This window comes from Phalacrocorax carbo, chromosome 8, assembly GCF_963921805.1.
Source record: "Phalacrocorax carbo chromosome 8, bPhaCar2.1, whole genome shotgun sequence".
Taxonomy (NCBI): Eukaryota; Metazoa; Chordata; class Aves; order Suliformes; family Phalacrocoracidae; genus Phalacrocorax; species Phalacrocorax carbo.
The window spans coordinates 31,043,991-31,070,109 of NC_087520.1; the positions used below are offsets into that span (position 1 = coordinate 31,043,991).

Here is a 26,119-nt window from a genome sequence, read left to right on the forward strand (position 1 = left end):
TGAAATAAGATCACAAATACATATATTAAAATAATTTACTTAAAATGAATTAAACAATGGCTCTCCTCTGGCAAACCTCTGAATAGCTTCAGTAGGTGAACAGGGTCCCAATTCAACAAAGCATACAAAAAGCACGCTAGTAATTAAGTTAATTTCATCCAGTTTATGTGCTGAGAGTTACTATGTATTTAGGGCATTGCTGGACAGGGGCCTAACCTGAATTATGCAAAGCCTTTGAAGGGGAAGAGACCGAAGGAGGGGGTTGGTCGTAGCAGTCTCTTAAAATCACCAGAATGCTCCGGTGCTGGACGGTACCAGCGTCTAGAAGTAAGGCCACTTTCGAGGGCTCTGCCATTTTGAAAAATAGCATTAATACCCCTTGTGACAGAGTCCAGCTGGGCCTGTGGGGCCTTGACCCCGCAAATACTCGTGTACCAAAAAACTCGCTTTCGGCGCAGGTGTGCTCCCGCCGACCGGAAAAGGGCTGCCGCCGCCACGACCCACCGGGCGCAGGAGGGCGAGGGCCGGGTCTGGGGCCTCTTCCCTGCCCCAGGGCCCGGCGCCGCCCCGGGCTCGCTCGCTCGCTCCCAGGGCCGCGGGGCAGCCAGCTAACCCCGCCGGGGCTCCGCGGCGGCGCAGGTAAGAGGCGGCCTCTCCCCGGACCCGGGAAGCGGGCGAAGGCACGGAAGGGCCTGAAGGCCGCTGGCGCGCAGGTCCCCGCAGAGCAGAGCTGAGCGCACCGGAGCGGCCTTTGTTCCTCCTCGCCGCGCCGGGAGCTTGGCAGCCCGGCCCGCCCGCCGCTGCCGGGTGCGCGTGCGCGCTGCCGCCCGCCCGCTACCGGAGCGCGCCTGGCAGGCAGGAGAGCTCCGCCGCAGCTGGCGCGCCCCCGTGGCGGTGTCTCCTTGGCCGGCAGTGAGAGGGAGGGAGGCAGCGAGCGAGGCAGCGCGCGGTCGGTGCGGGCCGGGTACCCAGTGTCTCGGCGAGAGCGGCGCAGCCAGTCGCCCCACAGCCCGCGCGATCGGGGGAGCCAGGCCGCCTCAGCGGGGTCCCGCCCAGCCCAGCGCCCACAGGTGAGCGTGCGGCGCTGGGAGGCCGAGCGGCCTCGGAGAGGGGAGGGCGCCGCACCGCGCCTCGCCTCAGCGGGACTCGCTCCCCGCCCGGCCTCCGCGCGGGGCGGCCGCCCGCCGAAGCTCCGGCGCGGAGGCCGCGGATGAGAGTCGGGACAAGGCCCCGCCGCGGCCTAAGCGCAGCCCAGGCCTCCGGTTTCCTGCTGGTGGCCGTGCCATGCGCCGACGCCCGCGAGAGGGGCTGAGGCAGCTGGGCCCGGGGGGGAGAGAGGTGCGGCGGGTCCTTCGAGGGGAGGAGGGGAGCGGCGGCAGGCGGCTTTGAGCCCTTCTGCTGGGCTATTGTGCGACGGGCTGAGGCGGCGGCCAGGCCCGGCTGCAGCGGAGGGCGTGCGACGGGCTGAGGCGGCGGCCAGGCCCGGCTGCAGCGGAGGGCGTGCGACGGGCTGAGGCGGCGGCCAGGCCCGGCGGCAGCGGAGGGCGTGCGACGGGCTGAGGCGGCGGCCAGGCCCGGCGGCAGCGGAGGGCCTGCGCCGCCTCGGCCGCGGGGTTACCCCTTTGTGGGCTCAGCTTCGCCGCGCCGTGCGCTTTGTGCTGGCGGGAGTGGAGCGGGCCCGGCGCCGGTCGCCGGCGCGGCGAAGGTCAGCGGGGCCGCGGCCGCGGTTGGCCGGCCTGCCTGCCTGCCGCTGAGGGCCCCGGCGGCGCCCCACTCTGCTGGCCTCGCGCTGTGCTGGCCTCCCGGCGGGCCCAGCCGCCGCGGGAAACCGGTTGCCGGAGGAAACGGGTTCCATGACATTTCTTGGGGAGGCTGCTGCTTCTCTTCTCTAATCCGATGAGAGTGAAGGTAGGGGGGATTCTCGCTCGTCCCGCGGCTTCCCCTGCGAAATCAAACGGCTGGAGACCTCTGTTCTTTCCTCTTCACCGTTTTAAAAGGACTGGAAACAATAGCGTCTGTAGTGAAAGGCAAAGTATTTCTACGGAAGAACCAAGTTTCTTTTCCAGCAGCGAGCTGGTGGCACTATAAGCTTACCTTTCACTTATAAACATGCACTATTTCTCCTGTATTCTCTCTTCAGTCTCTATTTCAACCAGTCTGGGCGACTACTACCTTTCCTCTGTAATAAGCAGTTTACTCATATGCTAAATAAATAGATAAAGTGACTGAATTTGTTTAACGTGGCAGATGATTGGATGTTAGGAGGCTTTTAGCTAATTGGACTAGGTCGCGAAGAACATGGGTTGTTCCACGTGCGGGACATAGTTTCAGTTGTCTGTTTATCTCCTTTCTAAATTCCGAGGCCAGCATGGTGCGTTCTAGAGCCGGAGGAAAAATGGAAGGGACTTTTCTCAACCCTGAGTTATTCGAGCTGGTCTTCAGGAAGATTTGAGGTATTGGAATACAGGTGGGCTCGTACAGAGGCTTTTAGGATAAAACCTGGATCTCTGGACTAGTCATCTGTTGCAGAAAATAACTTTGGGGAGCATACTTAAAGAATAATTTGATTAGTTCTACTTTTATCATTTGTTCTATGCCTTAACATTGACATAAAAAATGAGTGCTAGAAAGGGTAATTGTGTTAAGTTCAATGGAAACTGACGTTCTTAAATAGCTTTAGCACTTTTCACAGCAGTGAAAAATAATACAGGACAGCACAAGGATAAGAGTCATCCATCAGTGGTATAAGTTCAGGAGTCTGTTGTGATCCAAGAATTCTGAAACTGACGAAATGATGAGCGTTTTGGTTCTGAAAGTACATGTCTTAACAAAGTATCTTGTCCATTAATCTATCATTCCTGTTGGTAAGGTTGTAATGCTATAGTCTAATTAGACTGTACTAGAGGAGTTAGCTCAGAAATTCAGTGGTTCTAGCTCAGTAGGTGCGAACTAAGGGAAGTAAATATTTAAAATAACACAAGTACTTTCCATACTCAAGTGTGAGTATAGTTGCTGCTGTCTGCTTACAGTGAATTGAGAAAGAGATACTATTTAGATGTCAAGTACCTGCCTCCAATATGGAAGAGGCAGGAGTATGAGCATGTTCATGTAAGAGCAACTCTTCTTGGTCTGAAAACTCAAATTGAGTAGGACAGTATTATGAACTCTGGTCTTCACATAAAACGTTTTGGAAGAATATACATGCAACTCCTATGAGAAACATAACGTTCTTAGATGTGTAACTTAGAATCACCTTATTTTTCTTCTTGTAATAGTGTTTGTAGTCTTGTAACTTCCAGCATTAAAAGTTGGACCGAATTTTGCTAAATAGATTATCAGTGTATGTTTTGCTTTAATGGTTGTCTCATTTTCAGGAGTTAAGCTGAGCCAGAATAGTTAAGGTAAATCAATGGTATCTGAAATTCTGGACCCTTATGAAGAACTCGGTCCTGCAGTTGTGATGTGTGTACCCAATCTGCAGAAAGCCGAAGGGGAAATCATGTTTCCTGCAGCTGACTGTAGTTACCTGAACGCCTGGTTGGTGCTGTTGGGTGCTACCTGCTGCTGCAGTGAAGTGCAGCTTCACTACAAAGCAGTGAAGAGCTTGCTGCTGGCAAGCTCTAGTTCATCTCAGCTCTCGCTTAGGGTGTCTCTCTGAAGTTAATGTTCTTAAATATCACAAACATCGTAGATGCAGGAGACTGTTTTTACTGGATTTTTTATTTTTTGTTGCTTTGGTTTTTGAAGGAAAATCAGCATTAAGAAAAGTGAAAAGTAGTTGTGATTAAAAAAAGAGTAGTGAGTGATATCCCATTTGACTCTGACAGAAATACACAACAGGTAGAGACATAATGTTACCTTAATGAAATGTTTTGTTTCATTAATAAGAAAACTTGTAAGTAATTTGCTCTTTTTCAAAGTGTACATGCTGTTTGTGTCTTGAATGTACCATGTCATGGCAAAAATGAAATTTTGGTGTATGTCTTCTGTGTACAGTATCACATCATGGACTAGAAATTGAGAGATACGTGTGAGAGATTACTGTAGGTTTATCTGAGTTTTTCCTATTAGCACTTAATTGCATGTAACAAAAAATCTTCAAGTCATTGACTTGGGGTTGTTTTATACCAAGCTATACCATGTTTAGCTGTTAACTATACTAGATAAAGAAAGAAGACAAAACCCAGCATTAATGCCCCATTAATACTCTTAAGTTTTATGCTGCACTTCATATATGGATATATTTTCTAGTTGTAATCCAGACTACCTACTATGTTTCTGTAATGCCCAGGGCAATTATTTTTAAATATATGCCTGTTTGAGTTAATGTATAAAATGGTGATGCTTTGTGTTGTCACAGGAACAATGAGATTTGGTGACTAATACCACAGTACTTTAATCAGATAAAGTGCTAGATAATTACAGTGACCCAAATGGTGCACTTCTGATTTTGACTTGTTTCTTTTTGTAGAAGCTGAATATGGAAGCTGAGTTTCGCTGTGTGTTCAGTGGGGAAGCAAAATATTATTTGAATGGTGAAAAATGTATTTGTCCTTTTGCATCTGGAAATGCTTTTTTTAAAAAATTACTGTGGATATATTCCGACAGGGAAATTGAATTTGCTGCTTTTTACATCATCTACAGTTGTTGTTGACCGTGTCGTTTTTTGTATAGTTTTGTACCTTTTCTTTTAACAATTGATGACCTTGCTGAGATATGAAGAAAAACAAGAAGTGTGTAGAGATAACTTCTGCTGCTTAAAGAATCAGTCATCAGCTCCTTTAAAGTGAAACAGCAGTTCTTTGAACTTTGATTTGTGTGGTGTGAAGTCTTTAACTTAATATTTTAAAGTTCTTTCCTACAGTTCTTGCATATGGTACTGAACGGAGCAAAAATTCATTTAGTCTTTAATGAAGGACCAGAGTGGCTTTTCAGTGTTTTTTTTTTTTTGAACGCTGTCAAGGAGGAGCATTTAGAATGCCACACTTTTTAAGAGTTATTTGAAAATATGTGTTCAGATGAAATATGTCAAGGGAAAACTATATATGAATGAAAATCATATGTTAAATTTTGCTAATGTACAGATTGTCAAAAGGTTGAAAAGGTTTTAACTGGAGTGGGAGTATTTTAAAACAATTTAGTATTAAATTAGAGGAGGGAAAGCTTGAAAATTAATTCCTTTACATAAAAATTGCTAGAGCTGGAGTCTAGCTTAGAAATGTAGGTGTATTAAAAGGCTTATCTTTGTTGTTTCTGTATGCTCTGTATTACAGCATTCTTGTTAGGGGAGGTTCTGTGTATTTTGTATTTTGCAAGGGGATGACAACTGAAACGTGAGGTTTCTAAGTTCTGTTTTGTAAATCTTGGTCCAAGTTGCTTTGTGCTGAAAAGTGATGTAGGTACTAGCTCAAAGTGGGTTTTAAAAGTTCGTTTTTCCTGTGATTTTTCTAAAAGTCCGTTATTATTTCTGAAGTAATGCAGTTAGTTGCTGTTAATGCATCAGTGTTAGAAGAAATAATAGAAGATGTAGCACTGCACAAGCTGTAGCACATGCAGGGTGCAGTTCTGCAGTAGCTACAGATGGTTTCTGTTCAGGCTGCCAGTGATAACTTGCAGTCTTGCTGTCACCAGTGTGAACGTGAAACGGGCAGTTTTAGTCCCAAGTTTAGCTGAAAACTAATTGCCTGTGAGGAATGGGTAACTATTATCTGGTTCACTTCCCAGAGTAGCTTGCTGTGTAGTAACATAAGAGCTGGCGCTGCTGCAAGAGATGGCATTCTCTGTCATCGTGGGCGCACTCGGGATCAGTGTAAATGCCAGGCTTACAGCTAAGAAAGAATGGTTTCACCCTCGATTGCCAACTTGGTTTTGGTGTCTTCCTGCTGTGCCAGTGTAAGTACTCATGTAGTTGTGCAAGTCTGATCTTGCTGAATACGTTACCTTAAAGAGAAAGAAAACTAATGGGTAAAAGGCAGTGCAACCATTCATTTTAGTGGCAGCTTGCTTTTGTTTGTTGTAGAAATGGTGGAGTTGCATTCTGACACACTCTGAGTCTCTGTGCCTGGAGTCATGGAGCCGTTATCTGGTGGGTTGTTCTTTGTGCTACAGGTGAACCTTTTTCTTAAGTTGTTTGTAATGGTATCTGAAACCTCTTAAGAAATACTGTAACTGAGCAGTTCTCAACTGCTATTAAAATAATTTAAGAACCTCTAAAACATGTAATGTTGCTGCTTTCTCTTTGAAAGTTAATGATCTGTGAAAATGGACTCTGTGATTATTTTTTTTTTTTAAACCTCACTACCTCCTGTCATTTTTTCTGACCAGACACAGGACTCAGAATTTTTTCCAGTCTTACGATCAGATTTTTTTAATCTTCTTAAATTGCCTAATGTTTTGGAAATCACATTTGAAACATCCTTCGATGTGACAACACACAAATACATATATATATTACCCCACTTTCAGGTATACAAGATAAACTTCTCATGTTTAACTAAAGCTAGTTTTTAAATTCAGTGTAACTTTTGCCTATATGTGAGCCTTAAGTCTTGTTTCTTTCCTCCTTCTTACGTGGATGTACAGTGAAAATGCTCTACCTAACTAATCTTTTGATTTCTGAATGACTGGGGTTTTTTAAATATATAGGTGCATATACATGTGTATACACGCATGTACATGTGTGTATACGCGCGTGTGTATACGCGTGCATGTATACATCGAAATTATTAAAGTAACGAAATGACTTTCATTCACAGGATTTTTTTTTTTCCTTTCTTGTGCATGAAGGTGTCAACGCAGTTGAGTGTTTATTTGTGTAGGGTTCATCTCTCCATGGCTGATATCTGTGTGATTAAGCAAGTACGTTAAGGATGTAATTTGAAGACTGGTTGCACAGGTGTGACTAGGGAATAATTTGGCTGGCAGATGTTGATGGTGTACTATAAAATCCTAGTCTGGCTTTGTGCTAGGTCAAGTATAATCATTAGAAAGGAAATTTTACAAATAAAAAGTGTGCATTCCATAATGAAGTTGAGACAGACATTATTCTAAAACAGCACCTGTAAAGCAGTAATTTTGAGAGTACTTTTAAGCATATTAAAACCAGCCGCTGCCCTAAACAGCTTTATTTTAAAATCAGGTGTTCCATTTAAGGAATAGTTGTTCCTTGTACAATCATAATTCTTCCATGGATGTACAGGTGCTCATCTACTAAAGAGTGTGGGGAAAAAGATTAGTTCATGAAGGCTGTTCCTTAATATGCATATGAGGATGTAGACTTAGGGTTGCTTGTGAAACTTTAAGTTTTTTATTTCCAAGTTTTTGAATGCTTATGTTTTTGTAACACTCTGGTAAAAGAAAAAGGCTAAAAAGTACTGAAGTTTACAATTACACTCTAGATAGTGAGTCATTGTTAGGATTTGATGTTCGAGATTCAGCACTGCACACCAGACTCAAGTTTTGATTTAACTACAGAACAGAAGAGAGGACAATACTTTGCAGAGAAGGACGTAGTGATAAGTAGTGAATTTAGAAAGTGCTGATAAAGAGAGCATGAAGTAGCAGGAAAACACGTCTACTCCTGATCATTTCCAAACCATTTATAATATCTTGTGTTTTATTTTCTGATGCAGACCGAGGCCTGATGTTAGAGTGGTTATGGCTGAATTTTGATCGTGTGTGCCATGAAGCATTTCCCAAGCAATACAAATAAGTGAAATAGTGAGTGCATTTTACTTAGCATTTGAGATACTTGATCAGAATTTAATGGCAACAAAAGAACAGATAATTCTCTTGCCTGAGAGCTCTGTTTTCTGCTGAATTTGAATCACTTGCTTCAAAAGCTGTGTGGTTGGATCTTCACAAAGAAAGCAGAGGGAATATTTTTGGTAATACAAGGATCCCCCTAAAGAAAGGTTACTTTTTTTACATTCCATAAAATGTCAATTTGGAGTTGATGTCTCAGAAGGAGGCCTTCAGATTAGATACAGTAGAATTAGAGAGAAGGGTGTTGCTAATGTCTCCCTAATTAATATCTTTGATGTACAAAATATTGGAATGAATAGAGGGCAGTTATCCATATGTGAGCAGGAGTTGGAAAGTAAACAGTGCTTGAAGTTTGACTATTGCTGCCTGTAAAAACTGAGGTGTTACACTAAAGGACACTATGTTAAATTATTTATAATGATATTTAGTTATTATTAACCTGAAGTAAGTTTGAATAGGGTCTACAGAGTTAATTTAGTGTACTTATCAAGTGAATTAATTCCCTTTTGCATTAATATGTGAGACTCGTGGCTACTTAAGGTATTTTAAAACCTGTAAAAGGCAGGGAAGTACTTGCCTGTGTTGACTCTGAAACTTGTGACAGAGGAACTACCAAACCCAGGTCTCCCATCCAATGCCGCAGACTACTGCTCTAGTACCACTAATCCTTCTCTCCCCCTCCCCCTTCTTTTTGTGGAGCCAGCAGTTCAGCCCGTTTCTGTTTGCTATGCCTCAGGTTGGTAATACTTGCTGGAAGAGTGCTCTAATTTGTGAGATAAAGCCACATTCTAAACCTGATGTCTTCACGAAAAGCAGTCGAGCTGTTGCTCTGTGCAGGAGTGTGACCGTGCTAGACTTGTCAGTAGCTAAGGTTGAGAATTGGAGTAACACTGTAATAATGATTTTCAAAAACAGATTTTTAATGGAGGCAGTTGAATCCTTGTGCAGCAGTACTACAGAAACAGCTGCTTCAGAACTGATGAGCGGGGAAAACTTAAATCACTTAAACTATTGGTTTTAATGGAGGCACACGTACTTCAGTGAATGGGTGCTAGAAACACAAGACGTAGAAAATGGGAGTTTAAAGAAATTAAGTGCAGAAAAGTTTGGAACCATCAGAAATGTGAAGATGCCACTGTGTTTTTGCACTTCTTTTACTAAGGTCTTGTATTTGTTACAAGGTAAATAATTCCAGTGCTCTTTATTTTCTATCTGCAGTATATTAACAGAATACAAAAGCTGTGTCCTATCTTAGATTTCCATAGTTTTCCTTTCGGATTAGGTATCCATAGTGGGAAGATCTTGCTTTGTAAATATAGAAGTGTCCATTTTAAAAATATGGATTTGATCCTTTACATTTAAAATGGTGTATGTTTTATTCTTTGTGTTGTGTGTGATAAGATAAAGACATCTGACATTATTCTAAATGTTCTTGCCTCTGAAGATTAAATATATGGATTTTTTAAAAAAACACCACAACTTGTAAAAACTATTCCTCAAAACGACTAGAGATTCTGTTTATGTCAGTACTAGAAGTTCTGAAAAATTAATCATTTCTGATGAATTAGAAGTTAGGCTTCCAGTGTTGCTACTCTGTGCTCTGTGATGCTGGATGTACTTAAGTGCAGATTTCATATCTGACATACCTTGAGGCACCAAGGTCTGTACTCTGGAATCAGTATCTTAGTTCTCCAAGCCCTCCCCTATGTGTTTGCCCTCCACAGGTCAGATTGCCATTCTTTACAGGGCTCCACTGTCATCAGGACTGCAAACAGGAATACCGAACAAATTAAGGATCGCAAGAATAAATTCTTATTTAAGATGGAAATATGTATGGACCTCAGCAATGCACAAGATGTGGAGATCTTTATAAAAATAGTCAACATAGGAGGAGTCAAGGCAGGACTACCTACAGAGTGGCTTTCTGTGTCATGATCAGTGTCTTTTATAGGCCAGGTCTGGTTATTTTGATGGTCTGTTCCCTAGTACTCTAGTTATGCAGGGAAAATATTGCGCATAAACTAGGTCTTGAATCTGAATTGGAATAGTTATTGCAGAAAGACTCTGTATGTACCAAAGTACAGGTGGTACTTTTAGTTTAGCCATATTGAATTAAGGTAGGCACTGCATACCACACCCTCTTCCCTGTGTCTGCCACAGACACAGGAATGGTGATGCAATATTGCATGGCAATTACAGTATGCAGCAAAGAATATAGTTTTTGGAAAATCAGACTGAGGAAAGAAACACAGCCCCCAAAGTATCACATCTGGTAGGATTTGCTGTCAACATTTACAGACTCTTTATTTTTCCTTTTTTGTTCCTTTTTTTCTTTTTTTTTTTTGCTAATAGAGCAAAATTGTATACAGAGCCCATCTATGATATCTTGTAGAACAGGATTAAGTGCTTCCTGCTTTAGATACTTCTGAATGGTAGTATATGTTACAGCATTAAAAATAACTTGCCTTTTTTTCTGGTGCTGTTACTATTTCCCTTTGTAGCTGATCCTTCTGTATGCCTACCTTACTTTTTATTGCAACATGCTATGTCTGGAACTTTTTAGGAGGTAACTGTCTGCCTGTGTTTATAGAAGTTACTATGCTGAATTATTGTTGAAAGATGATCCTGATGCAGCTCAGTTCAGTGTGCTCTGTGCATGGTGAAAGGAAATGAGATATTACTAAAAATAAAAACTTTACCCTGTTATTTATTGTTTGCATAGAGTTGTCTGTATTTTGATATGAAGTTTATTTTGTTAGATTCTGTGGTTTCTGCCATCTTTATTTTGAAACCTGTACTTCTGGCTTATGTCTGTTAGCTTTACTGTGCTCAAACTGTGGCAGGCTGCAGAAAGGCACATTCAGTTTGGTATCTGAGAAGGCTAGTGTGGGACAGCTGCTGTTTTGAGTTCATACCATAGTTTATCATGCTATAGGTTCTGTGTGTGGGTATGCTAGAGTTTCAGGTGTCCTACATCGAGGAAGGGTCTGGCCATTGACTGGCTACCGAAACTGGGAGGAAGGATAGAGAGCTAGTGGACGGAGAATGAGAAGGCTTCTATCACAGAGCAGTACTTCAGGTACAGTTCAAGAGTGTGGAGTGTGCAGTATCCACCTTTGAGCAGTATTTCTGTATCACCATCTTCATGCTGCTGTAGTAGGTGGGACTTGGCAGTGTCAGCAAGATAAGTTATTTGCTTGCTTTTAAAAAGGAAAAATACAGTAAAGTCCAGTTTGGAAGTGACCCATGATCTTTTTAATGCAAGCGTTTGGTTTTGGTTTGTATTTAAAGAATGGTTCTTTTTTCTCTGTATATTTGTTTAACTATATATAATGCAGAAGGTCTATTCACTAGTAAATTTGCAGCTTAACTTTCTTTAATTCCAGTAGATTACCAAATAGCAATAATTTTTGCTATTGTTGCTTATACCAGTATATTTAATACATTGCTGCATTTGCTTTTTCTAGCAGTGGCATTTGATAAATTGTTTTTAGTCTAGCTTGAATTTTCAGGAATTTCCTTTACTCCCTTAGCTTTTGCTTTCTGTCCTGCTTCTTCACCTTCCAAGCTCAAAAGATGGGGGAGATAAACATCCTATTTTGCTTTATAATTTCTTGATGGCCTGAATTTACAAATAAACCTATTTTCTTTTTTAATGCTACACATAATTAAAAATCATGTGACAGCTGGGATGTTCTCAGATTATATAGTACAGAGTGGTCCAGACTCAGGTTTCTGCTTTTGATCAGACATTTCTGGTTTTCATTCTAGAATGAAATTTAAGGTTTTATCAGTTAGTCATTTTTTCACTGACCTTTGTTCCTCAGCTTGTCTGTCTTTGCAAGACTGGAGTATTATAGCAGTCTAGTCTCTGATATTCCATGCTAACTTGGATCTTGATTCTCTAGAATATGGAATCTTCTGGTTGGCTAAAGTATGGGTTACTTTTAAAAATTGTTGTAGTTCTTTGTTACATTTAAAAATGAATGCTACAGTCATGGTAGGAGTTGCTTGCTAATATGATTTTTATGTGGTGGTTGTATGTCTTCTATAGGGTACTGTTCCTTCTTAATTTTACATTATAAAGTCGTTGGAAAGAAAATCTTTGGTAGGTAGAAAGAAACATCTCCTGGGTTGATGTTTAATATTCTGGCATAGATAGGCAGGAGGAACACTTAATGATAGTGATGAAGCAGAAGTCAAACAGCTCTAGCCAAGGCTCAAGTTTTTGTGTTGGATTAGAAACAGGTCGGTATAATTTGATGGGTGTAATAATACCGTTTGTGTTTATATAGTGCTGTTTGTATCTGCATCTGCCATGTAGTATTCATTGAATTTGCAGGAGATCTGGATTGCTGAGTAGCAATGACTCAGTGATCACATTGTGTACAGGAGAACATGTATGATAGTGTCAGAAACATTGAGCGTTACGGTCTGGTGGTTCACTGCAGAGGTAGCCACGAGGATGACTGATTCCATGATTATATAAATCCCCTGGGATTTCCTTGTCTGGTGATTGGAAAGATGGGTTGGTAGGGAGTATCTTGAGGTGCAAGAAAACAGCTACCTGCAATTTCAGGCAGGCTGGGTCACAACAACATAGTGGAAGTTTTTGTAATTTTTTATGAAGAGATGAACTGGACAGATGACATTTTGGAAAAGGAAGTTGCCTCAATTTTGTAACTTTTTTTTTTCTTGTTTTATAATGTTCTGTTAAATTGGATTGCTCTGGCTTTTGATTATTATGTGGGAAAAGAGAAGCCCTGAGGTGTCTGAAATAACAGATACCATGTAGTTAAGGGCAATAAAGAAAACAGTGTTTGGAAGGGTTGCAAATATTCATAATTCATGAGCCAAAACCAGAGTTTATAGAGACTAAATTGTGTTATGTAATTGATTAATAATTTATGTCATGAACTGTCTTTCTAAAAGTTTTGAAGTAGGCTAGTAGGTACAGAGGCTGTGAATAAGCAGGTGTGTTCATTTCTGTTGTCAGAGCTGCAGGAGCTGGCATGCATTTGATGTTAACCATGCCAGGCCTTTGTCATTTAGCATCTCCCAAGAGCTGTGAGAGATGAATTGATAGACTTCAAAATGGAAGAACCTTGTGCCCTAAAATGTCTTTTAAAATTTGAATAGGAATTAAAAATATTAATTAAAAAAAATATTCACAAGCTATTCTCTAGGACACTTGTACATAATACACTTAACGTTATATGTGTTTGCTGAAGTGTGGTTTTGGTGGTGGTGAGGGCAATATTTTCACTAGAGCCTGCTAAAACCTTTTCCCTTCTGTTTTGTTGTACATTGACGATTGTGAGTGCAGGAGGGGACAGAGGAAAGGTAGATTCCTTGGAAAATTATTTTCAGAAATAGTAAGTACACACAATGAACAGCTGCCTTGTCCGTAATGCTATAGACGTTGTCCTCAGCCATTTAAGACTTCTCATAATTGAGCAGCTATGGTACAATAATATGGTATCCTAAGAATTTCTAATATAAGATTAATGTTACTTTAAAAATTGTGAGAAAGTTCCTTACTTAAAATACACCAGTGCCCCTTTTTAATCGGAACAAAGTGTGCTTTTTAATTACCTTCATTCTCAAGATAATAGTCCCTTGAGACTTCTGTATCAGTAACACTTCCAGTTTCTTGGGCATGAGATTATGTACTTTGCGTATACTTGTGTATGTGTATACCCCTCCCTTCTTGTTTCTAAATATATACATGCTTCTTTTCTCTGTTGCATTCATGAAACCTTCCTTCTGCTGCCAAAGAAATATTGGTGACTCTTTATAAAAGATAAATTGGAAAGATTAATATTTTACAAAATATTTACTGTTTATAATATTTTACAGAAGTTATCAATATGGAATTGTACAAATACGTGATGATATTGGCTAATCTTTCTGTATAATCTTTTAAGTTCTTTTTTACACCTGTTCAATGTGTATTTCCAACAGTTCGTTTAGCGTTTGGGTTTTGACATTCTTTGGCTTATATCTCAACTCGAAAAAAGTAACCTGTCAGTGTTTTTCATAACTTCGACTGCTGTCATGAAATGTTCTCATTTCCAGTGCTTTGCAACAGGGTATTTTTAAAAAAGTCTCATTTCCAAATATGATTGTACAGTTGAAAAAGTTGAAAGATTTTGTATTACTTTGTTGATGGCTGCAATGCATTAAGAATGCATTTTGAATGGAAGTTGCTGAATTCAGTGAGTTCTGAAATGTGATTGCAAAAAGATTTTATTTCATCATGTGTAGACATTTGTAACAATGCATTTTTTTCTGTCCTTGTATCACTCTTCAGCATTGTATAATGAGATTTTTCCTTTCCCCTTCTAGCCATTAGGTTGACTATATAGTTTTGTGGGTTTTTTCGAAAGCTAATATTCAGTTACCCTCTCAAAAGCAAATTAAAATGAAACCCAAGTCTAATCTATTTTATATGAGTGACAGTTTCGGAGAAGTGGATGGTGTTGAGTTTGTCAAAGGTGCCCTGTATTTCAGTGAAATGCAGATGAGATTTCTAGAACGGTGTCTGAAGCTTTTACGCCTTTGAAAGATGAGAAGCTGAAAGGGTATTGGTCTGTTCCTATATACTGTTGTTAATTCCATGCCATGTGAGGTACATCATATTCTTGAACTTCTTTTTCCTTATGTTTGCACCTCAGCTGAGCTGTTTAAACAGTGAATTGATAGCATCTTCCCATTCTTGCTGTCATTTTTTTACCCATCTGGGGTTTCAAAGGCTTTGTCTTTTCAGGCATTGTTCATTTTATCACAGCGTAGCAAAGAGCATACGACACCAGCTAACCTGTCAATGGGCTTGTGGTTTTGTTTTGGGGACAGACAGCTGCTTTGCTGCTGGCACGTTTCAGACACTTCAGAACACGCTCCTGGTTTCTTGGTTTCTGTGCTGGCTTTCTTCAGCTTTTCTGCTTTGCCTAGAAACTTTCTTGTCTCTTAACTGGTGGGGACGCTTTATAGTGCACATTTGGGGGGGAAGCTGAAGCACACCTTGTATCAAGTTAGTAGGGCGTTTTTTTTAAATAGTAACTGGGTGTTATTTGCACGTGTTATAGTGCTGATACAAGCTTCCACAGTCTTCCTTGAACAGGACTTGAATTTCAACCAGTAGGAAAACATTTTAAAAAATAATTTTCTTTGCTCAGACACGGTAGCCTTACTTTTTATGCGACCAAAACAAATGTATTGGGGTGTGTTTTCTTCTGTTGCCTCCACTGAAACTTGTACTTCCACATTCTTATCATCATTGCATCTGTGTTCCATAATGCCTCAGCTTTTCTGAGCCCAGCACATGCATCATGCAAGCATGTTGCCCTGGTTTCCAACTCCTTTATCCTTAACGTGGTCTAATTTTTTTAATAGTCCACATGGAGATTCAAATATGCCACATTGTTCCAAATCTGTTGGTCTTGTCTTTTCCTTGAGATTGTGCTTTGGCTTAATCAAATAATCTTCATACAAATGGAGAAAATCCCTGCTAAATTGGTACTTTATAGATCAGCAATGGAAAATGGTAATTTGGGCAGAATCCTTGAAATAGCAGGAACCGGAAGTGAAATTCATGTATTCGAAGGGTTTTGAATGGAATCTATAGCTTTGAAAAACGATTAGTTAGGGAGGATGGTCAGATGAGTCAGTCTCTAGGTATCTGACAGAGAACTAGCTGTGGCACCTACGAAGCACGTACTCTTGTTGTGATGGTTGTTTCGCGGGGCTTTGCGCCGCCGGGTGAGGGGAGGCGGTGGGGGCCGTGCGGTGCTCTGAGACCGGTGGGACGCGTCCGTGGGGCGGTGGCCCCGGGCGAGAGGGAGGCGCTGCTGGGCGGGCGGGGCCGGGCCGGTACCTCCCTCCCCTCCCCATCCCTCCCTCCCCAACCGGAGCGCGGCTGGCCGCCCGCGGGCGAGGCCGCCGCGCCCTCCCTGGGCGCCCCGGGGCGGCGGCGGGGCCGGACTTGAGCCGGGCCGGGAGCAGGGCCCAGCCCGGCGCAGCCAATGGCTCCTCAGGGTCGGGCCGCCTCAGCCGCTGGCCGGCAGCTGGGCGCGGGGCAGCGCCGGCGGGGAGGAGCCGGCTCGGCGCGCCCGGCGGGGGAAGTTTGGGGAACCATTTTGGGGCGCCGGGCCCGAGCGCGGGTGTAACGGGCAGATGCGGAGTGTGCGCAGCCCTAAATGGAGGGGGGTCCGGGTCGGGCCGGCACAGTAACGGCGAGGAGCGGGGTCCCCCTGGGGACCGCGGGGCCAATCGTCGGGGGCAGCCCCCCGGCCTGCCCACCCCACGGCGGGGCCGCTGCCCTGGGCCCGGCTCTACTGCGCGGGGGCGGCATGAGCGCCTTCGCTCCCTATGACCGGGAGATCGGCCGCCGGCGCTTTGTGTTCGTGGAAGGCGGTCCTGCGTGCGTGCTTGCCGAGGAGTAAGACCAGCAGGGGGGTAGGTAGCGACTGCTAAATGGCGTTATGCACAGTATCTTAACCTGGTTTTGTAGCAGCTGCAAAATCTCGTTCCTCGGGACATCTCGCTAGGGTGTGTATTCCACCCTTCTCCAGAATGGTGTTGAGACCAGTTTCATCATCAGGTCCGTGCATTCTGATGTCGTGAAGGACAGAGTTTCTCTTGATCTACAACTAGGAAATCTTAAAAGACATTTTCGCCTTTTCACTCTTTATTTCCAGTTCTGTAGTTGTTTTTACGTGGTTTGTAATTTTATGTTTTTGAGAGTTTGGTGGATTAAATGTATTACACTGTTAATAATTTTAGTTGTGGTTAACTTGTAGTTTTTAAGACAGCTATAAAAATGAACTTCTCTGACTTTTCCATTATGATGTATTATTCATCTTTGTGTTAACAAGAGTGATGAAAAATGTAGGCTTTGGGCAGGTTTAGGCTTGGTAAATTATAGTTTATAGCTTTACCCAGTTTATTTCTCACATGCTAATCTCAATGGTGTAGTTCACAGATTCCTGCTCATTTTCATTCCCTGCTCATTTGCACGGACCTTGGCTGTGGAAGGTGCGTGTGAGGGCTGGTCACAGACAGAAACGGTGATAAAACAGGGCTGTACGATTCTTTAGCACTTTTGTAGCTTAGCAAGCTTCAGTGGGGAGTACATCTGTGCCTAAGGTCTTTTGCAAAATTTCTAGGTTGCTTAATTTAACTATGAATGGGCTCTGAGAGGTGTAATTAATGAAACCAGAGTTCACCCAGCTAGTTGGACTGCCTACGGAACTGGTCTGACACAGTGGTTTTCACCAGTGTTATCTGCGTGTTACTGGGGATCCCTCACTGGGATCCCTCGCTCAGGGCATATAGGTTCGGGTAAGATGAAGCACACACAGACTTTTCTGAAATGTGCGTCTTTACAGTATTTGGAGGGAAACACTTTTAGAATTTTACAGATGACTATGCATATGATTTATAAGATCTTTGCAAGGGAACAGTGTGATTGGCATTTGTTCTCCCGGGTACAATTATTCTTTGTGTATAATTTGTTCTAGAGCACAGAACTGCAGTGTGCCGGCATGAGCCTCCCACCTACGGGAGAAAAATGGCAACAGTGCTCAGTTGTCACAGAGGCTTTATCATTTGAATCTGCTTGCAACAAGCTGATGTGGCATTGCTTCCCCAGAACATGTCTTTTATTTGTCACAGATATCTTAAACTTTTTATCTAAGCTAGAATGCCTTACAGTAGGAAAATAAGGCCAAAAGGTACAAACATTCCTGTCATCTCTCTGCAGTATCATTTAAGGCCCAGCATTGAAAACCAGTGAATGTTTTTTTTTCCTGAAGATGGGAACTGGGTATTCCTAGTCCAACAAGCCTGAGGTGAAAGAAGAGACTCTGGAGGGGTGAGGTGATGTGGTTATTGGGCATATAAGACTCAAAATCAGTGACCGAATGCTGAGTCTTAGACGCTCATGTTTTTGTAGCTCTGGACTGGGGAGAGGTCCTTCTGGAGAAGAATTTGAAATTGCCTGTCTATGATTAGTGCTTGAATGTCAAGGGATAAGTTATTTTGCATGTTGGAATGAATCTCTTAGCTCCTTCGCGTCATACCCCGAACGGTGCATGTCTTGCAAAAGCATGCACACTATGCTGCTTTGAGGTATAGAGTCCAAGTATTAATAAGTTTGTGGGTGAAATGCTGCTAAATATGGGAAACTTGTCAGATAGCAGGGAGATTAAAGATGAGGTTTATTTTGGGAGCTTTATGTGTATGTGACAGACACAAAGCTGGGGTACTTGCAGAGAACCACTTAAGGTGGTTGAGAATTTTAATGTCTAACAGAAGCCGATTTTGGATGGCATTTTACTTAATTTTCCTTAATATGAATGTAAGGGGGTCTTTTTCAAAACAGAGTGGGTTTTTTTCTGGTAATACTAGTAATTCCTTTTGTACAAGGAGGAGGAGAGTTAGGGGGCACATGACAGAGCGTAGCATCCGTAACACGTTAAGAAATATGGTACTTTTACTGCATCTGTTGAATGCTTGAGCAAGCTCTTTGGTCCGAGGGCCAAAGATGTCTGGGGACGTCAGAAAGAATAGAACTGCAGTGCAAACTCCACTGAATGTAAAACCTCACCAGCAGTGCATTGTCACGTTACTGGAGGTGTTTGAGTACTTATATGTTAAAACTAATTCTCAAATTTAATCTTCTTAATTTCTTGTCTTACTGACTAAAATAATTGCTTCATTTTTCTTGTATCTTCACAAACAGTTTAGTTCAGGAAGCTCAAGCAATGGATGTGCTTCACAAGCTATGGGCCTTAGTAATGAAAATGAAGAGTCACTATCCTAATCTGGGAAAAAAGCTGTGTAGTAATCGTCTTAGCTATGTTTTTCCTTGCTACTGTTTTTCAATTTCTTTAAAAAATTGTACAGTAAACACAATTACTGAGAAGGTCATATCCAGAAGTTCATTTTTCATTAAAAACGGCTAGTTTCTCATCTCACTAAATAAAGAGCAACTTAAAATTCAGCCTTAGAATCGTTCCGTAGTGCTCCTAGTTGTTACGTGCAAGTGATCTGGGGGAGCAGTTTGTAAATGCTGTATTAAAACCAACAGCCACAACAAAAACTTCTTTGAGGATTTCAGTTACATTTTCAGCATATCTTTACTCATCTCCCTTGCAGCTCCCAATAGGTAAATTCCACTTCAGAATAATTAGCAGAACTTCGCTTGCTAAATTTGTATGTCATACAAGTGTCTGTATTTTAGCATGCACCATTGATACTCTACGCAAAATGTATCCACAGTTTGCATTACATGGTGTTTGGGCTTTCATTTGTATCCCTTTTGTTTTGAAGCGTCTTTGCAAATTGAGAAATACTGAATGCAGAGGAAAATGAAATGCATTTAGATACTGATTCTTTTTTCTCTCTTTTTACAGAAATGAGCCGTCAGACTGCTACAGCACTACCTACAGGTACTTCAAAGTGTACGCCATCACAGAGGGTGCCTGCGCTGACTGGCACTACAGCGTCCAATAATGACTTGGCTAGTCTCTTTGAGTGTCCTGTGTGTTTTGACTATGTGCTGCCACCAATTCTTCAGTGTCAGAGTGGCCATCTTGTTTGTAGCAACTGTCGCCCCAAACTTACGTGCTGTCCAACTTGCCGAGGCCCGCTGGGCTCCATTCGTAACCTGGCTATGGAGAAAGTTGCCAATTCTGTACTGTTCCCATGTAAATATGCCTCCTCCGGATGTGAGATAACTTTGCCACACACAGAAAAAGCAGACCATGAGGATCTGTGTGAGTTTAGGCCTTACTCCTGTCCATGTCCTGGTGCTTCATGTAAATGGCAAGGTTCTCTGGATGCTGTAATGCCACACCTGATGCATCAACATAAGTCAATTACAACACTTCAGGGAGAAGATATAGTGTTCCTTGCTACAGACATTAATCTTCCTGGTGCTGTTGACTGGGTTATGATGCAGTCTTGTTTTGGCTTTCATTTCATGTTAGTATTGGAGAAGCAGGAAAAATATGATGGTCACCAGCAGTTCTTTGCAATTGTACAGCTGATAGGAACACGCAAGCAAGCAGAAAACTTTGCTTATCGACTTGAGTTAAACGGTCATAGGCGGCGATTGACTTGGGAAGCAACTCCTCGATCTATTCATGAGGGAATTGCAACAGCCATTATGAATAGTGACTGTCTAGTCTTTGACACCAGCATTGCACAGCTCTTTGCAGAAAATGGCAATTTAGGCATCAATGTAACTATATCCATGTGTTGAAATGGCAATCAAACCTCTTCAGGCCAGTGTTTAAAACCATTGCATTTAATTTAGCAGAAACTAGGGTAACCATCTTTGACTGTCAGCCAAATTATTTGGTAGATGGAGGGTAGATGTATATGAAGGTAAATAAAATGAAAGGCTGTTAAATTACAGGAAGCAGTTGCATGTAGTAACACTAATATATTTAAAATAAGTCAACAGTAAACCACTGAGAATATATATACACCCAAAATGGGCATCTTTTGTATTAAGAATTGATTCTACAGGAAATGTTGTAAAATAATTCTAAGAACTTGTTTGTAGATTGATTGTACTGTTGAAAAGGATACTGTTTCGTGTTTTTGTTGTGTTTTTTTCCTCCCCCCTTTGACTGACAAGCCATGTTGAGCAGCCTGGCCTCTGGCTGCTGCTTCCCTTCCTACCCCCGCCCCCCCTTTGTAAGTCACTATATAGTATTGCTGCTGTTTGTGTATATTTTTTGTGTATTTGCTAATTTTTATTAACTTCTAGTTTTTCATTAAATAAATGACTTTCTTTTCTGTAATTCAGTTTTTTCTCTTTTTTGTATCTTTTTAAGATTAATTACAGGTGTCATCTTTTTGATATGCATAATTGCTATGGTAAAACTTATATTTCTGTATGTTTGGTAAATTTTGTCTCTTTCCAGTAGCCAATTCATTGGTGATGCTGTTCTTAATTGCGCTATTTTGTGAATGTACTGAACTTGAAAGGTGTGCTATGTTCAAAGATTTATCAGGAAAGAAAGCTCCTTTAAAAACAGGCCTAGATGTTGTTGTACTTTGAGTTATCTTCTAACAAAAACAATCAATCATTAAGACTTCCAAATTAAAAAAATATTCACATTTGAAATTTAGAGATTCTTAGAAACTTGATTGCAGCCTTGTATTTGTTGGTTTTGCAGTACAAAGAAGGTATTGCCTTACACAGTATTTGTAATTATAAAACCAGACCGTTTGTTTTAAAAAACCCCAGGCAGTCAGAATGAGTTGTTTTCAGTCTTTTAATATTTGTCATTAGAAGAATACCTGGCAAATTAAAAAACCCCCACCTTTTGCTTTTTGCTTTAGCTCAAAGTTCGACGCGTTGATACTCTTGCTCAGTTTCTTGTCTTCACATCTTTTGGTTGTTACTAAAGTAACTGTCCTGAGCTGATTTTTATATATCATTTTAGTGACATGATATGTGTTATGATGCATATCGTCTCTTACAGGTGTGATTCACCAGCCATAAAGGCTTCTGAAGGATATTGAGCTTTATGCAGACTGCCTGTATGTGAAAAATTTAACCACAAATACAGATGGTCTTTGTGTTACAAAACACAGACCTGGAGACAGAAGTAGTAGTAAGGTGAAAAGCTGTTTCATCTCAAGCTATTTGAACAAAATCGTTGTCAAACCTAGTTGTGGCGGGTATCTCTTTGGAGAGGTAGTCCAGCTATTAACTGCTTTTGAAACACATTAAAATACAGTTTATTTGCTGTGCACTGTCTTACGTTTCTTATCGGAAGTTGATCTATTAAGGCAACTCTTGATCTTACTATTTTGACGAATGATGAGGTAAGTAGTTCTGCAGGTAAGGAACATAAAAGCCATCAGGATGGATTAATAAAATGCTAATGAAATAGTTGGCTTCATGTAGTAAAAGTTCCAATTCCTAAAATGGGGTGTTTAGGCTGTTGGAACTGTGCCTAGAGTTCATTTAAAAGAGTGACTGGTACCTTGTGACAGTAAATAAAATGCTAGACTGCAGGATTTTTTGGAAGCGGTTTCTTATAAATAGCCAAGTAATTGTTTGCAGTCTTCTAAATTCTATAATTATTCTCACCTAATTAAGCTTGTCTACATTTACCTCCCATTTGTCTTCTAGCTTTTGACGGAAACATGGCTAACTACTTCATGTATTTTTTGAGGAATCTCTGACTCACCATCTCACTTGCTCACGTGGGATTGGCCGCCTTGGACTGAGGTTTGTCTGCCAAGGTTAACTGATTTTCAGCTCTCCAGCTTTGTTAAGAAAACCCAGCTGCGAACCCATAGGAAGCCCCAGCAGTCTGATGCGTACGATTAGAGTACCAGGGCTGCCTCAGCATACGGCTTGTGTACGACTGTTCTCTGCCGTTGCTTGTGCTTGGAATGGTTCAACTTGTGTCCCAAACAGACCTGTGAATCTTAAAACCTTGTTGTGCTGATCTGCAGTGATTTTATTTAGGCTAGAATGGGCTGAAGATCATGACTATACTTTTGAAAGGGTCTGTAAAAATTTGTGTTTGTAATGAACTTTAGAAGCTAACTGGACAGTTTTCCACCTTTTACATGTGGCAAGCGCTGTAGCAGAGCTAGTGTGTGCTGACTGACGGTAGTGTAAGCTAGTTTTATTCCCACTTAGTGTTTAGATCTGTGTGAAACGTCTCATATCCACCATCAGATGGAGTGATTGAAGAAATTATACTTAGGCCCAGATCCTCAAAAGTATTAGAAGCCTAATTCCATGGATCTCTGATAACGAGTTTGCAAATCTGGTAACTACGCTGTTATATATTAAAAAACCCCCATACTAGAAATCTGTAGAGCTTGCTACCTTACCTAAAATAAATGGTGTATTGAAGCCTGACATTGTCTTAACATTAGCTGTTTATTTTAGAAAGTGCTGTTTTCCTTTGTTGTATCGGGAAAGAGTATTCAAATTTGTCTTCAGCAGATGAAATGCAGACGACCTTGCATTTGTCCACTAGCACTACTTCTGTTGTTATTTTTCCTGAAAGGCAATGAAAAGCTTTAAGAGGAAAATGTTTGACAAAGGTGGATGTTACTGTTCGGGTTCTGTTTTGACAGTTCTTGCTATTTCTTGTTTGCAGTAGTGCTTTAAAATCAAACCAGGTGAACTGTTATGTATTGCTGCCTGTACTGTTGTATTAGCCAGTACCTTTTGAAAGTTACTCTAATTAAAGCATGAATTGCAATAGTGGGATAGTTATTAGCTGGAATGATTTAGCGTGTGGGTAGAGCAAAGGAGCTACCACTGCTTTCTTTTTACCTTTGATAAGATTTAGCTATCTTATGGTATATTCTGAGGGACACATGTTTAAGATCAGATTCAATTAACTGTCAGTTGCAAAGCAGAATAATCCTTAGCACATGGAAATTACTTTAGCAGTTCTTTACTCTTCTGCCTTTCTGCCGCACAGATCGTTGCTCTTCTTGACAGCGTTCAGCAAAGGAAACGAAAAGGTACTAAACGTGTGTCTGTAGTATTGGCTATAATGGGTAATGCTTAAGTTTTATTTTTAAAATCTCAACAAAGTAACATAACCGAGTCAGCTCTGCAAGCAGGACCATGAAATCTGTAAGCGCCTGCCTCTGAACAGCTTCAGAGCAGCATTAAACCCCTCACCTTTCGGATAAAGTCCGTGTGGACAAGACTTAGGCAGTGGGGTGGTGTGGCAGAGTCATGCCTTAGCTTTGCTTGGGAGCAACTCCCTGTTATTCTGTAGTGAAATTGCTGTGGAAACTTTTTTCGGTACTGTCTTCCCAAAAACGCAGTTTTTTTCCTACCTCTATAAACAGGCCGCACTGGAACTACATGCGTGTCTTGTCTTCTCACTGGTGCAAAGCAGTGCAGGATTGTTAGTCGATCTGCATTCAGTTTGGTATTTTTTCCCCTCTGCTGGTTTTTATTAAAGGCAACGCAGCACATTACTTATCGTACCTTTCTGGTGTTTTACTGATTGGCTAGTTTCTTTGTACTTTTTGTGTTCAAGTACGGCAGAAGGTCTTCTGCGACTCTGGTTGTTGCCTCTTACCCTGCGAACTTGGCTAGTGAGTGACTAAAATAGTGAAACAAAAGGGATTTTTATTTTTATAATTTTATTTGATGGAGTCTTCCATGAAAGCTGTAAAATCTTTAGTAAATCAGGTGCAGAAATACCCACTGAATTTATTACTCTCAGTGCTATTATGATCCAGGTATATCAGCTTTCTATCTATGGAAATGAAAGCAAACCAAACCGTTACTTTTGAGTGATAGGCTGCTGCTATAATAGGCTTTCGTCACCGGTACGACTTACGTTTCCTAAGCACACTTGAGTTTGTTTCAGAATTAATGAGCAAGAAAATGTAACGTACTGCCTTTTCTTTTGTGGTTGACCCTCGTATAGAACAATGAAAAGCTAAAGGATCTTGCATTACATAAACTGAAATTTCTGTCTTTGCTAACGTTCAAAGGAAGAGATGAGACAAGGCTATCACCTGCGATGGGGTAGTGACAGACTTTTTCTTCAACCTTAAAGTACTCACGGTATACAGTGCCTAATGCAATGGGACGATCCATGATTGTCTCGGCTTTGCTTAAATGGATCTAATTTTTATAGGCTAAACTTGAACTGTAGGCATCCCAGAATCAAGTTGGTTTCTCTCGGGTAACAATGAAGGAGAAGTATTTGTCCCTCCAAAAGGTGACCAGGTGTTTCCATAAAGTCTTCAAGTGCTGTAAGCACAACTGCGTACATGAACTCGTTAGCACGTTATCTCCCGCCCTCCACAAGAACTGGTACATTTCAGTTCTTCTGGAGGCGCTTTCTGGACTTTGCTCTGAAAAATTATGTCTGCACTGACCTTGCTACGAACTAGAACTGAGTGCTGAAAGGACTTACTAACTTAATTTAAACTATATTGCTTCTGTTCAAATCCCTTAAGCCTAGTTCTTGCATTTCCAAAACCTTACTTTTCCTGTGATGCTACTGCTTCTTAGCATACTGAACATTACTTCCTAAATAAGTCGACTCTTGCACTAAATCAGTTTGGTTTTTGGTAACAACCCTATCTACTAGACGCTCTTGTTGCAATTTGTGTTCTCTGACTATGGCTTACAGAATCCCGTATTATTCCCTGTTTGTGGTGTGTCCTCTTTGCAGATGTAATCAGCTGCTGACACTTCTATACATATATGCCAGATAAGCTAAGGAACTGTTTCTCAACAGCTTCAGCCTTCTCATGCTTGAATCTATCAGGAATTTTTTTCAAGAGTCTTTGCTGATGATGGTAAAAAGCAGCAAATGCCTGTAAAACGTAGTTACAGGTTGTTAACTGCTGAAGTAATATTTTTATTTTGATTGTTTAAATGTGGGTGTAAATGCAATCAACTTAGCTCATAGTTATACTTGATACGTATATAGCTGATAGTTATTGATCTCCATTAAATTTGATACAGAAGTGATCTCAGCCTGCCTGCTTAAAGTTTGCTATTCAAATGCTCAACTCTGGGCTTAACTGCAAATCCTCCATCAAAAGCTGCATTAAGAACTTCATCTAGACAGCTTGCCATAACAAAAGTCAACTCGTGCCGTACATTCACTGCAATTTCTTCAAGATCTTTTTCATTTCTTTGAGGAATGATAATTCTCTTCAGTCCAGCTCGGTGCGCTGCCAGGACTTTGTCTTTAATTCCCCCAACCTAATAAGGAGAAGAGAGATATATCTATTAAAAAATCCATGATACTAATCTAGTAAAATAATTATTGTAACAAATCACACCAGGACTTAAATTTTCATGAAGGGTTCTCCTTCCCCCAGTCATTTAGGAGAGTAATTAAAAATGTGGTAGTAGTTTTAGCTCACATGCTTAATGAGGGAAATATGTTAATATGCTGCAGTACCCTTTCTGTAACTGTTGAGGGCGAAAAAAAAGCCCACAACAAAAATTAATCAAGGAGTGCAGGTCCAAGAGTATCAAGAGTGGAAAAGTCATTACTTTTCAGGATTCCGCCCCCCCCGAAAGTTTTATGTAGTGTGCTGAAATCCTGCACCTACACTAGAACAGAAGTCTTTCAAGATAAAGACAGTATTAGGTTTGGGGGAAAAATGTTGTAAGGGTGCAATGCCACATGATGAATAACTCGAGTTATTCAACAGAAAATGCACAGAAAAGCAAACTTGTGCTTCAAAACTGCAAAGATGGCTTTGTTCCAGAAAAGCAAGCATCACTTCAGTAAGCCACCTGTTTGAGTTTGCAGGGGGATGTAAAGAGGGGTTTTAAATTAGTTTTTCTTTTAGTCCCAGCTGTAGCTTC

The 26,119-nt window shown here is 41.3% G+C and overlaps 2 protein-coding genes across 11 annotated transcripts in view; one reads left to right on the forward strand and one right to left on the reverse strand.

Moving 5' to 3' along the window:
• LOC135310077 (E3 ubiquitin-protein ligase SIAH1) overlaps window positions 1-20,579 on the forward strand; it is an 80,213-nt gene extending 59,634 nt beyond the window's left edge. Inside the window, exons 1-2 of one of the 10 annotated variants that reach the window (XM_064459440.1) lie at window positions 453-639; window positions 19,182-20,579. In XM_064459440.1, the coding sequence (XP_064315510.1) occupies window positions 19,184-20,032 (849 nt within the window). In that variant the 5' untranslated portion in view covers window positions 453-639; window positions 19,182-19,183 and the 3' untranslated portion in view covers window positions 20,033-20,579. Of the gene's footprint in view, window positions 1-452; window positions 640-935; window positions 1,071-1,883; window positions 1,909-1,938; window positions 2,454-7,486; window positions 7,720-15,661; window positions 16,226-16,245; window positions 16,367-16,387; window positions 16,485-16,850; window positions 18,610-19,181 lie in introns of those variants that run through there. The other 9 variants (XM_064459439.1, XM_064459444.1, XM_064459443.1 and 6 more) reach the window with 9 other exon arrangements.
• A 3,385-nt stretch (window positions 20,580-23,964) lies between these two features.
• Window positions 23,965-26,119, reverse strand: part of LONP2 (lon peptidase 2, peroxisomal) — a 45,620-nt gene continuing 43,465 nt past the window's right edge. The window contains exon 15 of the mRNA XM_064459433.1: window positions 23,965-25,504. Coding sequence (XP_064315503.1) covers window positions 25,283-25,504 — 222 coding nt within the window. The 3' untranslated portion in view covers window positions 23,965-25,282. The remainder of the gene's footprint in view (window positions 25,505-26,119) is intronic.